This window comes from Tricharina praecox (genome assembly GCF_024521635.1).
Source record: "Tricharina praecox strain CBS 144465 chromosome Unknown BZA05scaffold_34, whole genome shotgun sequence".
NCBI classification, from domain to species: Eukaryota; Fungi; Ascomycota; class Pezizomycetes; order Pezizales; family Pyronemataceae; genus Tricharina; species Tricharina praecox.
The window spans coordinates 290,561-303,290 of record NW_026250436.1 but is presented as its reverse complement, the minus strand read 5'-3'; the positions used below and the strand labels follow the sequence as shown (position 1 = coordinate 303,290).

The window sequence follows — 12,730 nt, the reverse complement described above, 5'->3', positions numbered from 1 at the left end:
TGGTCTGCACTCGGTCATTCTCGCCGGCACACTCTCGGTCATGCTCTCGGTCGTGCTCGCCGGCATACTCTTGATCGTGCTCTCGGTCATGCTTGCGGGAGTGCTCTCGGTCATGCACCCGACACGCTCTTGAAGGCTTGGTGTCGCTCGGCCGCAATCTCGCGGTCTTGCTCGCCGACTTGCCTTCGGTCTGCTCGTCGTCATGGTGTCGGGAGTGCTCTTGGGTATCGACTCGGCATGCTTGTTCTTCGGCACCGCCATTACGCAGAAGTCTCAGGCTCTACAGGGTTGTCACGCAAAAGTCACCTATATCGGATACTCGCCGTGTAGAAGTCACGGGGTTTTGCAGGACTGCGCTAAAAGATCTTGGTTTGTCGCCGCTACGTGGGGGGTTGTATGTAGGGAGTATGATTTCCATGGGGAATCTTTGACCCGAAGCCTAGTTTTCACGATTGTGAATGAGCAGAACAAGGCGAGCAGTTGGCCAGGTACTGAGACCTCTGACCTCCGGCCCCTCACAGTCACCATCACAAAGCATCAACTAATCGCGAAAGCCGATCACCCACTATGATACACCTCCCCTACCCGTCCCAACCTCGACTCCAGGCCGTCTATAGCCACTAAGTCACCGAAGATACGGTGCCAACATGCACCGCCGGTTTATAGAGGTCGACGTCCTACAATGAACAATCGATCATGTCGCGAGGAAGAGCAAAAACCAATGTATATCTCCCGGTATGCGCTCTGGAAGAATTGGGAAACCACTCTTATTCTCTCATATCCAATCACATGCCCTCCCATCTATTTACCCTTGATGATATCCGCTGCCTTCTCCGCAACCGCGTACACTGTCGCCTGCAGATGACACGCTGGAATAAGTGGGAAAACACTGGCATCAACAATCCTGAGTCCGCTTATCCCATACACCCTAAGTTTCACGTCCACCACACCACCGATCTCTCGCGGCATCATCGGACACGTACAACTCGGATGCGCAAACGTGGGTACGAGCGCCTCCCTGGCAACCTCAGTGAGCGCTTCATCGCTCACCACGTCGGTGCCGGGGGAGACCTCGACCGGAGAGAATGGGGCCATGCCGGGGCTGGCGTGGAATCGTCGCGCGTAGCGCATACTCTCGACGAGGATCGCGCGATCGAGCGGGTCGGAAACTGAGCGTGAGTTGATCATGGGATTGTCCCAGGGTGATGTTGACCTAATTTGGACTGAGCCACGGGATAGAGGGTGCTGTAGTGATATTCCGGCGCCGGCGGAGGTGCCGACTAAGAACTCGTCTACAGCTACATCGTTAGTGGCGAATGCCGCGAGCAGGAGTGCTCGCTGCTTGTTGTAACCCGCTTGCACGGCGGCGAGGTCGGAGGTGGATGCGTTTGCGGCGAGGGCAATGCTGAGGAGTGATTTATACCTGTCCGGGGCGATCAAGGGAAGGGGTAGGAATGCGGCATTGTTGCCTAGGCCCATCGTGTACGGCCCAGTGCGGTTTGCATGGTATTGCGCGAGCATCTCCGCCGCGTAGGTGGCGTTGGTGTACAACTGGTTTGTATCCGGGTATCCAGATGGAATTGTGGAGTTGAATACCAATGCGCTGTACATCGTCGGGTGGTCCTGAAGGTTGGAGCCAACGCCAGGGAGGTCCTGTACTAATGGAATTCCATAGGATTCCAGGAGCGCCTTCGGCCCGATTCCTGATAGCTGCATTAATTTTGGTGTGTGAAGCGCTCCTGCTGCCAAAATAACCTCCAATTTTGCCGTGACATTGATGGCAGAGGTTGAATTTGCGGCAGAAATCTATTACAGCGATCAGCTTGGATTCGGTATATCGGACAACGGAGGGAAAACTCACGGTGACGCCAGTAGCTTTCTTATTCTTCAGTAGGATCTTTGTTACCTGCCTCTCGGTGAGGAGGTGGTAGTTGCTTCTCTTGGACGAAATCTCGTGATACGTCCTCTTTGCGTACGATCGGGTCTCATCTGCCGGGTTCACCGATGATGGCACCCAGAGCGCCCCGATACCATTTCCGTTGGCAGAGTCCTTCGGAATCGTGACCCCGAATTTCCTGAACGCCTCCATTATCAACTCTACCTCGTCGTTAGTCCGAAACTTCCTCGCATAGCAAAGCGATGACTAACTAAGTTGCGGGAACAAGAACTGCGGATACGACACCTGCAATGGCCCCTCCGTGCCATGCGTCGCTAGATCGTACGCGATATCCAGATCGTCATGCCCCGTCGGCGGATGGAAAGTCTCGCTCTTCTTGAAATACGGTTCCAGCCCGTCCCATCCCCATCCTCTATTTCCGAGCTTCTCCCAGAGATTGTAGTCGCCGCGGGAACCGCGCTGCAGGAACATTCCGTTGATCGCCGAGCCGCCGCCGACAACCTTAGCGGACGAAATACTGAACGTGCGGTTTTTCAAGTCGGCGATTGGCTCCGTCTGCGTCAGCCATTGATAGGATTGTCCGAGGGAAATGGCTAGGCCGGGGATCAAAACGGCATCGGGGTCGGGGTTCAAACTGGAGACAGGCCAAGTCAGTGAGTGCGCATGTGGGTGATGCGGGATGGATCATACATTGGCCCGGCTTCAATTACAAGCACGGATTCTAGTCACCGTCAGTCATTCCATTCTCCTTTTTGTCCGCCGAGGGGTTTTTACTCTTCGGATCCTCCGTCAACCGATTCGCCACAACTAATCCAGACAATCCTCCGCCTACAATCACATAGTCGTACTCCGACTGTAGCTCCTCCGCGCGTGAAACAACAGTTCCATAGAAAGGTGCAGCCTCAATCACAACGACGGCGATGGATAGTAAAAGAAGTGAATGGAAGTGCATCGTTGGATTTCGTCTAAGACCCCGAAAGAACCAAGTTATGGGCAGGCGATGTGTATTATAAGCAATCAACTTTCTTCCGGTAGATAAACCATGTGGTTTACAAACTATACTGTCGCCTGGAAATAGTATGTACCTTTATCTTGCAACGTTTATACGGCCACTAACCATGCAACAGCCCAGGTGATGGCGGGTCCTGAGGTTTCTAGTAGCGTGATCACCGTTGGGCATCCACTTTAGGTGAGACTCCATATCGGTCGGCGGAGGTACCAAGGTGGTTTTGGGGAACGGCGGGGATGACGCTGGGCATGACCAAGGTGTTAATTGTGGTAGCACAGAAGCACTGGGCCCTCACCTAAATGAGCCGGCTGGGGAAAAATGAGTTGTAGGCTGAATAATCTTCCGCGATAATGCTATACACGTATGGAAGCGGACGCTCCGCGTGGAAATTTCAGGCTTTCCAACACTTTATGCCCATCTCCCAGGATATTCCCAATCGAGAGTTTCTCGGGCACCAGAAAGGCAGCTCCCGGACTCGACTACTCGATAGGGATCGAGGTCCTTTTTACCGATTCCCGGCTGAATTCATGTTGAAATTCGGCCCTCTCGTAACCGTAATCCAGGTCGAAGCCGGCGCGGGTTGGTGCCTTCGGAGATACTAGAACCGAAGAAATGAGGTATGCAAGCTGCCTAAGGGGTGATACTAGAATAATGTATAGCTATTTACAGTATCTCCGGATGGCTAAGATTAATAACCGATGTTTAAGTAGGTATGCAAGTAGTTGAGGAGTGCGCCGGCTTCCCGTCGGAACGCTGGAAAACTGGCGCGCTGCAGCCATATTGCTACTTACCACTAACTATTCCCGGGGCTAGGTGAAGTCCGTACTCACCATGTATACCGAAAGACAGTGAGTTAGCAGGCCTTGGGAAAAGGTTCTGAACTTATTTCGTAGTTCCAGTTCTTCCTTACTGGAGCTGATCGACAGACATCTCAATGATCTGTCCTTCCGGCCGTCTTTTGGGACTTTCCATTGATCTCGGACATTGATCTCAGTTCCCGGCGCCGTACAGAAGTGCTCTCTGCCCCGACTAGCAAGGAAACGCGTGCCTGCTCAGGCCCAGCGGTTCCGAAGATGCCATTTGGTGGAAGGATCGATCGCCGGACGTAACCGACAGTATGTGAGTGCAACATCTGGGTGCATATAAATTCCAACCGGTAGCTGAAATGGGCCATGTCACGATAGGGCGGCGATGGAGAAACCGGAGAACAGTCACAGAAAGTTGTGTAATGGGCTGCAGTACGCGAACACCCATATTTGGTTACAGATATTCGTGTGCAGGGCCCGCCCGGACCCGGTAGTCCGCGCAGACGTTGGACAATACATAATACTGACGTTCGTTGTTCAGTCCTAGGTGGGTGGTAAATCGACATGGACGGATTATTGAGATGCATGTTCACCGGGGATGTGCAGGACGTCTGAAACAATTCACTTATCCCTACCCACCGCTGCCTCCGCCAGTCTTTTCAACAACCCGCCTTTATCAGCTAGTCTACATTGGAGCTTACAGTCGCCGGCGGTCTTGGAACACCCTGCTGGTTAAAAGCTCACAGCAGCCCAGTGTCGCCCTGGCGATGAACTTCATTTCCCTCTTCTATTGAATCCAGTAACATTTATATTGTGTACAGTTTCATCCGCCTCCCACCAGTTACTTAACCGGGTCCATCGCTAGTGATGATTCATCTCACTGCACAGTACAAGTTCAAGGGACCTTGTGTCCGCTCCACCCCAACTATGTTCAACTTGTAGTGACGTATAGGGAGAGAGAACTCGTGTCGCCGAGATATCTCAGTAGCTCAGCTTTAAATCGTTAAGAGAAGGGCGAGTGCTCGCCAGGCGTGTAAATAGAAATGTATTTTATCGATGAAGGGTAGGCCCTGGCTCTTGGCCCCGCCGCTCAACTTTCTGTAAGAGCACTACATATGACTATCAAATACCCGGAAGCCGAGCCGCTCTCATGTTATCCTATCAATTCGCAAAGTGCACCACAATTGATTTCTGCGACACGAGTAGGAAAGGGGGGAATCCCATGGATTCCACGTAACTACGCAATCGAGTGACATATTACAAACTGTGTGAGGTGTGGCTAACGGCAAATATGACTATAGAAATTCTTGAGGACTCCAAAAATCGTAGCGTCGAAGGACGTGTTTATAGTCAGCCCCTGCCTAGACGCTGTGCGCGTATGTATGAAGGCCCACTTCAGCTCTCGAGTCTGATGTCCGCGGTGTATAAGTGCCTACGTCTTTTTTATACACAACAACGACAAGAAACACACACGAAGCCATTAAAACTCTCTGTTCGCTGCCTGATTACTGCACCCTTGCATCTCCGTTGTGGCGGAGCGTGAGGGGGGAGGGAGAGGAGGACCAGTCGGCGGGAGAAAACGAAGGTGATTAGCAGTGCGCATCAATATTGGCGGCCACGGCGGGGTTTTCTACTTCTTCTTCTTCTTCTTCTTGCTCGATCATCATATGAAGAATAGACGATGAGCCACTATCTCCTCTTTCTCCGTATGTTCTCCTTTACTCGACCCGCCGCTTTCCTGCCTGGACAGGCCTATTGGCCGCTGAGCTATCAAAAACTTTCTTGCACCGGTTGGCTCGGGCGAGCGTTCAGAACAGTCGTCAGGAGCGTCTATCCGCAAGGTTCCGCTGGGGCGACACTCAACTGATGCGTGAATGATGCTGCTGATAGGAAACGATAGATACGCTATGTATGCGCTATCTACCGCCCTGGTCCGTTTTCCCTGACTACCTAGGCCGATTATCGCTTATAACCTTTTCGTAACGTCACCTCTTACCGGCTGCTGGTCCATTTGTTGTGTCCCCGCTTTTCCCTTCTCTTGCTCTCCTCATAACCGCCTCACAGGCTATTCACGGCTGGCTCGTCGGCGTCATCCCCGGTGTGAACTGGTTCTTACTACGTACTAGGTAGTTAGCCTGGGGTTCCGGTATCTTAGGAAGAGCGGGCTATCCTCTGCCTCGTCTTTTTCTATCTTCTTTTCTCCTCCGCCGATGCACTTTCAACTCGGGAAAGTTCGATAATATGTGTTTCCGGGCATGGGAAGTTTACTAGTACCACCATCATACCGCCGTCGGTCGGTTCTTCGTCCAAGTGAGGTGTTAAGGGCATGATCTTGTCGTAGTACATGCCTACTGGGGACGTGCGGGTCATTTGTTCAGTCTACGCCTAGAGTACCGTAGATACTTAGAAGATCCTGCGCTTCGGGGCACATTCATGGGAGAAAATATCTACTTAGTAAGTGGGATAATTTACGGCAAGTCGACAAGCTGTCTCATATAAATAGACCCGGTATACGATTATCTCAACGATTGCACTCGATTGCTGTCCATCGTACCTTTTTCAATCCCAATTCTAGCCTCTAAAATGCAGTCCATCGATGTTAATCCGTAAAACCGGGAGTGGCTACTATTAAGTAGTTATGTATGTAGAGTAGGTAGGATACGAACTGCTGCGCCTGTATGATCCTCAGGAATTTTAAAAAGCAATTATGATGCGCGATTATGTCAGCCGTGGTTTCGTGTCGTTCGTATAACTATGCGGCTGAACTCTGCACAGCTACGTTTCCCCGCCCCATCGCCTGTACCCATCCATCTACTCCACCGACGGTGATATGGACTTGCTCTCCATCACCGCTTCTGTTGCGAGTGTGCTAACTCTTGCCGGAGAAATCACCAACTCGCTGGCGGCGGTCGCCTCTACAACCGGCAGCAGTGCACCGTTGCTTATGACGCATGTCCTGAACGGAACAGAAAGCCTCGTGGCAATATTTTCACAATTACAGAGTCACCTCCTTCTGCGCACGCCAATATTTAACAACCATGTGTCTCAAGTTTCGTTAGAACATCTTTCCGTCATGTTGGCGAGTTGCGTTGTAACCTTCTCGGAACTACACACGGAACTTCAGGGCCTGGTAGTGAGAGATGCGGCGATGGGTTGGTGGAATCGAGTCAGATGGCCGCAGCGAGAGGGTGCACTGCAAAAAATTGTCGAGAAGCTCGCCGCGCATAGGGCATGCTTGAACTATATATTGACCGTACTGCCCTGGTAAGCATCCCATTTACATCACTGAATGCGAGAACCTAATCTGAGTGACTTGGGTTAAAGCGAGTCGGAGTCCCACGCCGAGCTGTCGACGAACGAGACGCGCATTCGCGTCGATATACCAATCGAAAGCAACGAACGTTTGTCGACACTTATGCAGCGGCGCAGTGCAGGGGAATACTCTACACGCGGGCCTGATGAGGAGGAGGAGGATGACAAACCCGACACTCTACGGCGTAGGTCACGGATGTGCAGACCGACGGTCACCCCCGGAGAAGCCGTTTCACAATCTTTGACCCCCTTGCACCATCCCGTCGATTGGGAATTCGAAGATACGCTCTTAAAGTCTCGCGTCTACTCCCGCATGGGAATGCATTCTACCAGTGGGTCATCGCGCAGCGTTAAGACACTGGAGTCGCCCTGGTCACAGCTCACCGATATTTCGTCGGCCGACATCTCGAACATCTCAGTGGTTACCCCTAGTGTCCGGCGGAATGAACTACCGGACAGCTGCCACTGGTTCAACTTTGATTCTTCCGGATTAGAGGAGCCGCCGGATTGGGACAACCTCTTCTATCAAGGTTTTACTTCTTCACGAGCAACTAGTGAGGATGGTGAAGGATCCAGTGATGACAGAAGTTGTTCCGGTGACGAAAGTGAAGTACCGAATTACGATGACGCAACGATCAGCGACAATGGCGAGGGATCAAATGACGACTACGGGGGATCTATTCACGATACCAAAGGTTCCAGCGACGACAGTGGAGAATCCAGTGACGATGATGATGATGAATTGATCCTGACTTCTGTGCTCCACGAACCACCCCAGGACGAGAGCGATAGAACGTCCGACTGGCGCACTGCGGATGCGATCGAGCCGCAACAGAATCAACTACTACCATTTAACCCGGTCAGGCCAATCAAAATGGGCCTCGCACTGTTGGGTAGTACATGCACCGGGAAGAGTGGGCTCTTGCACAAATCGGGGGGTCCCACCGTCTACGAGAAATACTCTCGCACCTTTCTTGACGGAGGACTCGAGCTTGACATACTTGATACTTCGGGTCTCACGGAATACCATCACTTACGTCACTTGGCGATCGACAGTTGCGAACTATTTCTTCTCGTTTACTGTACCGAGCCACACCCCGAGGATAGTTGGTTGATGGTGAAAGATCTAGTTTATGAGATCAGGGAACGGAAAGCGAGGGGCTCATTCGGTGGGGCGAAGGCTCCAAGCAACGACTATTCCATTCTCATCTTCGAAAACCATTACGGCATGCCCCGGCGTCACGAAGATTACTCCCGGGAAACCAGACAGTGGGCAAACGACAATGGACTCGACTTTGTGACTGGAGACAGCCATGACCTAAACATGGGCCAAACTCTGTTCATCCGACTGGCCAGTAATCGGAAAGCGTCGCCGGTGCAACGGCGGCGGGGAAGTTGGTGGAGAAGATCGTAGAGTGGGACTGATCTGAGGCAGCGCGGGTATGGGTGGGCTATGGGGATGATTACCAAGGCATGTCTCACAGTCCATAATTAGGATGAATGAACTAACGCCGGTTTACCTAGGAGGAGAGATTCATACCACTGCCGAATACCACGACCCCAACTGCCGACCGTCATAGACATTCGACGATATCCAAACCTTGCGAAGGTTACTCACGCTTCTTTACTCCAGGCTACCCCCAGACACACCGCCAGTCAGTTTCTCGGAACATGCTGTAGCGACGCGGGGTCTGACCGCGCAGGTACAGACGTAGCGTTGATTACCTCTTATATCCTCTATCCACTACCTCGACATCACCCTGTCCGAGAAACCTCATCACAGACGGAAGCCATTGCGCGGCCAAACCCCTACGGAACTAAAGGACCGAACCTCGAAGGCTCATCGCAGCGCACTACTATGTTTGTCTTGTTTCTACCTGGCCTATGTCATGGGAGAAGGTAGGAATCTGTCGGAAGCGGGGGATTCACGGTGTACTGAAGGAATGACGTCTGGGTGACCATGTGATTTCTAGCTAGCGAAGCGAGGAGGAGGAGTCTCGTCTGGCGAATACTAGAATCTTTGGAGGACTATATAGTTATAGTACCTAGCGGAATCTTCTATAGAAGCATATAAATATGAACCTATTAGACGATGGGACAGAGAGATGCGGTGAAACGGTTCCTGAGTGGTAGTCCGGTCTGGATTTTGGTCCGCCCCGCGTCATCTTCCGAGTGAGAGCTATGACCTGTCAATGCGTCATCACCAGCCCGTCAACTTGTCAGTGAGCACTCAGGTATGGACTGCGATTGAGTGGATCCATGTGGTTATATGTACCTATTACGACGAGAAAAATATACACTTGAGGGGCTCGGGCATGCTCCTCAAGAATATAGACCACTTGCAATTGCTAGTGATTTATCCTACTCAACGATCGTAAAGCTCGATCACTCGGGCATCTCTCCGGGACGGGGACTTTTAGTCTAAGTCCTAGCAGTCGATCAGTCTCCATCATGCAGTGCCAGCCGATCTAAACTCAGTATTAGAAGGACTGGAGTACGAGGGCACGTTATTCGACGATCACGTGATACAGTCACGTATGTTTCACCCCGACGTTGTAGGGATTGATCTCGCTCAAGTCATGTAACTAACCTCTTGGTGTTCCTTAACCAAAAAAGTAATAAGAAAAGTAAGGAAAGAAATTTCGACCACGTTTCCATTATCCGCCTACCTACTCCACAACGCCGTCGAACTGGATTTTCATCGCTAGAAACACCTTAGTTAGAGGTTGGACTCGGAGGTCGCGGCGCGGCGAATGGATGACTTACTAGTAGGGAAAGGTGACCATTCACTCCAACCTTCGGTCATGTACGTTCTGAACCCGTGTTTTGTGACACTCTTCATCTGGCCCGCTAGTCTGGGCGCACGTCGGATATTCTCCAGTCGTCCATAGACCCGCAGCATGGCGGTCAATGCTGTGATGGCGATGGGCGTGCCGATGCAGGAGTGCGGTCCGTATCCGTACTGTATGTAGAGCTCCTCGGGGCGCGTAAGGTCGATTTCGCGAGGGTTCGGGAATGCCGTAGGATCGAGGCCGGAAGAGATCTGAGAACGGATTAGCATGTTCGAGCTGCCAATCCTGAGGCTTACTGCGGTCACGGTACAAAGTTCAGAAAAACGCTTTCTCCTTTCTTGAGGTTGACCGTCCGCTGCGGTCCGTCTTGGATCACGGCTGAGTCCACGGCGACTTCGCGGATGATCCCAAACGCGGCGGTTGCGAGACGGGAGCCTTCCCATGCGTACTTGCGAAGTTGCTGGAGCGATCCTTCAGGGTCGATCTTGTCCCTCGCCAGATCCTGGATCGTGCGCCAATGATGTTTGTATTCGTCCGAGAGAAATAGGTCGAGCACTTGTGCAAACTTGCATGTATATCGTCAGCATCTGCCGGCACCGCACTGTCATAGCAAGGCGAGTAATTACCCCTTGCGCTTGATTGGCCACCGAAGCTGCTATCATCGGAATAATTTGTCCTACGGTATGCGCAACAGTTGCGCCCTCCACCATCCGCTGGATGATGTGTTTTCCTACCGAGGTGTAAGCTAGGGCCGCCCTGTTTACCACGCATGAAGCAAGAAAATTATACCGTAGTTGCTCAGGGGACTGTGATTTTCGTAGATGGCATCTTTGAGGGCTATAACCGGCTCGCCGTGCTTGATGGCCTTGCACAGGGGCTCGAGTACTCCGGTCAAGGCCGCGGTGGCTTTCCGCGCGGCCTTGCGCAGCCGGAACGAAGCCACTGGCTCCGCATCCAGGAACGCCCAGGTAAAGAGCACTGCACCAATCTGGTAGAACTCCTGCTCGGTAAAGCTACCGTGCGGGCTCTCCTGGGTCTTCGGAGGTAGATCCAACAGCTCCGATGCGAAGCGGGCGTGTACTAGGTTCCCAATACTGTAGGACTGTGTCAGGAAACGATACTTCGGAGCAATGATAGGGATTAATACTCACTCCCGAATTGCATCGACCTCGTAGCAACCACCCAGCTGATATGACTTCTGCTTAATCATCTTCAAAATCGTGGCCTCGTAGAAAGTAGCGATCTGATCTAGTCCGTGTTTTGGGCCGTAGAGATTCACAAGCATCTCCTCTCGCAGTTTTTTGTTCGCAGGCTTATCATCGCTGATCATGAAGTCCTGCTTGGTCATCTGGCAGGTAACTACTCTACACTTACCTTCACCTTCACCGCCGTTGGTCAGTTGCGTAGAATACATGTCGCTGTCACGTGTATGGCTTGCGCGTTACGTTGAATGGGATGGTCAAGCCGCACCGCGATTCCGAGTGACGGCCGGCGTCTGATGATGGTGGCATGGTTCCAGGTGATGGAAGTGTTTCACAAAAGTCATATTGGTGCGCCAGTGACCAGTCATCTCTGATTATGTCCCGTTTGCATGTCATGTCGCTCGTATTTCGTATTCTTGCAATCGCACACATGTCTTTGCTCTCATCTTGTTTAATCATCAATGCATCCGATCTTGATACATCATCATGGCAGAATTATGCAGCCGGTTCCTCCCCACTCAGCCATCCTTCCCCGCAGTAGTTATGCAGGGTGTGCGGTATGGGTTTGCTTTGCCCTCCGCCCCAGGCCTGCAACAGCTGCATAACCATCTCCGGGGGTGCTTAGCCCGCAATGAGTAATCCGTTGGTCGGCGTGGGATCCCTAGCATACCGTATCCATAGCCGTGGACGCTGTTGAGTGACCTCCGCGGCAGCATATGATCGAATGCATCTACCCAGGAACCGCGCCACTCATTCATGATTCATTCATGAATGACAAGCCATTCGGACGGCCCGGATATCTTTTGGAGAATTCGATTCTTCTGTATAATTAGTACCTAGTATCCTCGTGGTCTACCTACATGCGTATGATACATAAGTTGGTTATGTGCGTAGATTTGACTCGGAACAATCGATAAGTCCGAACACCTATGGTTTAAGGGGGGCAAACTTTCCGGCCATGTGAGTAGAGTACCGGTTCCTTTTATGATCACTCGCGGTCTCTGCGATCACTCGGGGGAGAGCGGCTGGGTAGAGTAGTTTTCTTGGGAGCCGAGCGACGGCCATTGGTGAACTCCCAATCTCCCACTGCACCGTCGAATGGATTGGATCGTATGCGACGGTGCAAGGCACGGGGCAGGCACCCTACAGTGGCCACTGTCTCGTCACTGGTGTCGGAACAGTCAACAGTCAAATGTCTTAAGGTGGTTGTTCCTGCGATCGCTCGACGCTGGACGGACGTTCATCCCAAAGCGTCCAGGACTCCAGTCTCCAGGTAAACTTATTTATTTCGTCGTGGTATACCTGCAGGCTATTTTACCTCCCTGAATCCCGAGTCCCTGGTCCCGAAATTTATATTCTAATCCTATCTGCCGCCCAGATTACTGACCCTGCACCCGCCCACCCTGCACCCGCCCACCCGCCCACCCGCATGAGCACATGTGAGATTTAGCGAATAGATTATCTACTTCCGGATCGGCGGACTAGGTACCTACTCGAGTAGTAATCGTTTTTGGAATTGGTGATCGGACAGTGGAGTGAAGAGTAAGCATACTAACTTGCTATAGAAAGGTGGGTATATGTAGGAACAGGGGCGGCGTCATCACTTTTATTTCGTGTACAGCCTGTCTACTCTATTTACTTCTGGGCGGGTGATAACACATGACCGCATTCCGTGGAACCGACGACGATAGTTAGCGACAGACGCTTATTCA

The 12,730-nt window shown here is 52.0% G+C and overlaps 3 protein-coding genes across 3 annotated transcripts; 1 reads left to right on the top strand and 2 right to left on the bottom strand.

Annotated features, from left to right (window-relative positions):
- Nucleotides 1-732: 732 nt before the first annotated feature.
- Nucleotides 733-3,130, bottom strand: BZA05DRAFT_411220 (alcohol oxidase). The gene is made up of 5 exons (XM_051484971.1): nt 2,672-3,130; nt 2,588-2,618; nt 2,149-2,531; nt 1,862-2,097; nt 733-1,806 (listed from the first exon to the last, which is right to left on the bottom strand). The coding sequence occupies exons 1-5, from the start codon at nt 2,847-2,849 to the stop codon at nt 802-804; spliced, it is 1,833 nt and encodes a 610-aa protein (XP_051335510.1). The 5' UTR covers nt 2,850-3,130; the 3' UTR covers nt 733-801.
- A 3,371-nt stretch (nt 3,131-6,501) lies between these two features.
- BZA05DRAFT_477281 (uncharacterized protein) lies at nt 6,502-8,519 on the top strand (the record flags this gene model as incomplete). The annotated part of the gene is made up of 3 exons (XM_051488300.1): nt 6,502-6,976; nt 7,037-8,399; nt 8,460-8,519. Exons 1-3 carry the CDS (start codon nt 6,543-6,545, stop codon nt 8,517-8,519), a joined length of 1,857 nt encoding a protein of 618 aa, XP_051335509.1. The 5' UTR covers nt 6,502-6,542.
- A 1,174-nt stretch (nt 8,520-9,693) lies between these two features.
- Nucleotides 9,694-11,164, bottom strand: BZA05DRAFT_448843 (cytochrome P450; the record flags this gene model as incomplete). Its single annotated transcript, XM_051487294.1, has 6 exons — nt 9,694-9,728; nt 9,791-10,067; nt 10,127-10,381; nt 10,443-10,546; nt 10,606-10,910; nt 10,968-11,164. The coding sequence occupies 6 exons, from the start codon at nt 11,162-11,164 to the stop codon at nt 9,694-9,696; spliced, it is 1,173 nt and encodes a 390-aa protein (XP_051335508.1).
- Nucleotides 11,165-12,730: the final 1,566 nt, after the last annotated feature.

What these genes read in the sequence shown, in the direction of transcription:
- BZA05DRAFT_411220 (XM_051484971.1), bottom strand. Translation starts at nt 2,849, where the DNA reads ATGCACTTCCATTCACTTCTTTTACTATCCATCGCCGTCGTTGTGATT. An exon ending in GTTCTTGTTCCCGCAACTTA is followed by an intron (nt 2,098 to 2,148) that starts GTTAGTCATCGC and finishes ACGACGAGGTAG; the next exon opens with AGTTGATAATGGAGGCGTTC. An exon ending in AGAAAGCTACTGGCGTCACC is followed by an intron (nt 1,807 to 1,861) that starts GTGAGTTTTCCC and finishes TCGCTGTAATAG; the next exon opens with ATTTCTGCCGCAAATTCAAC.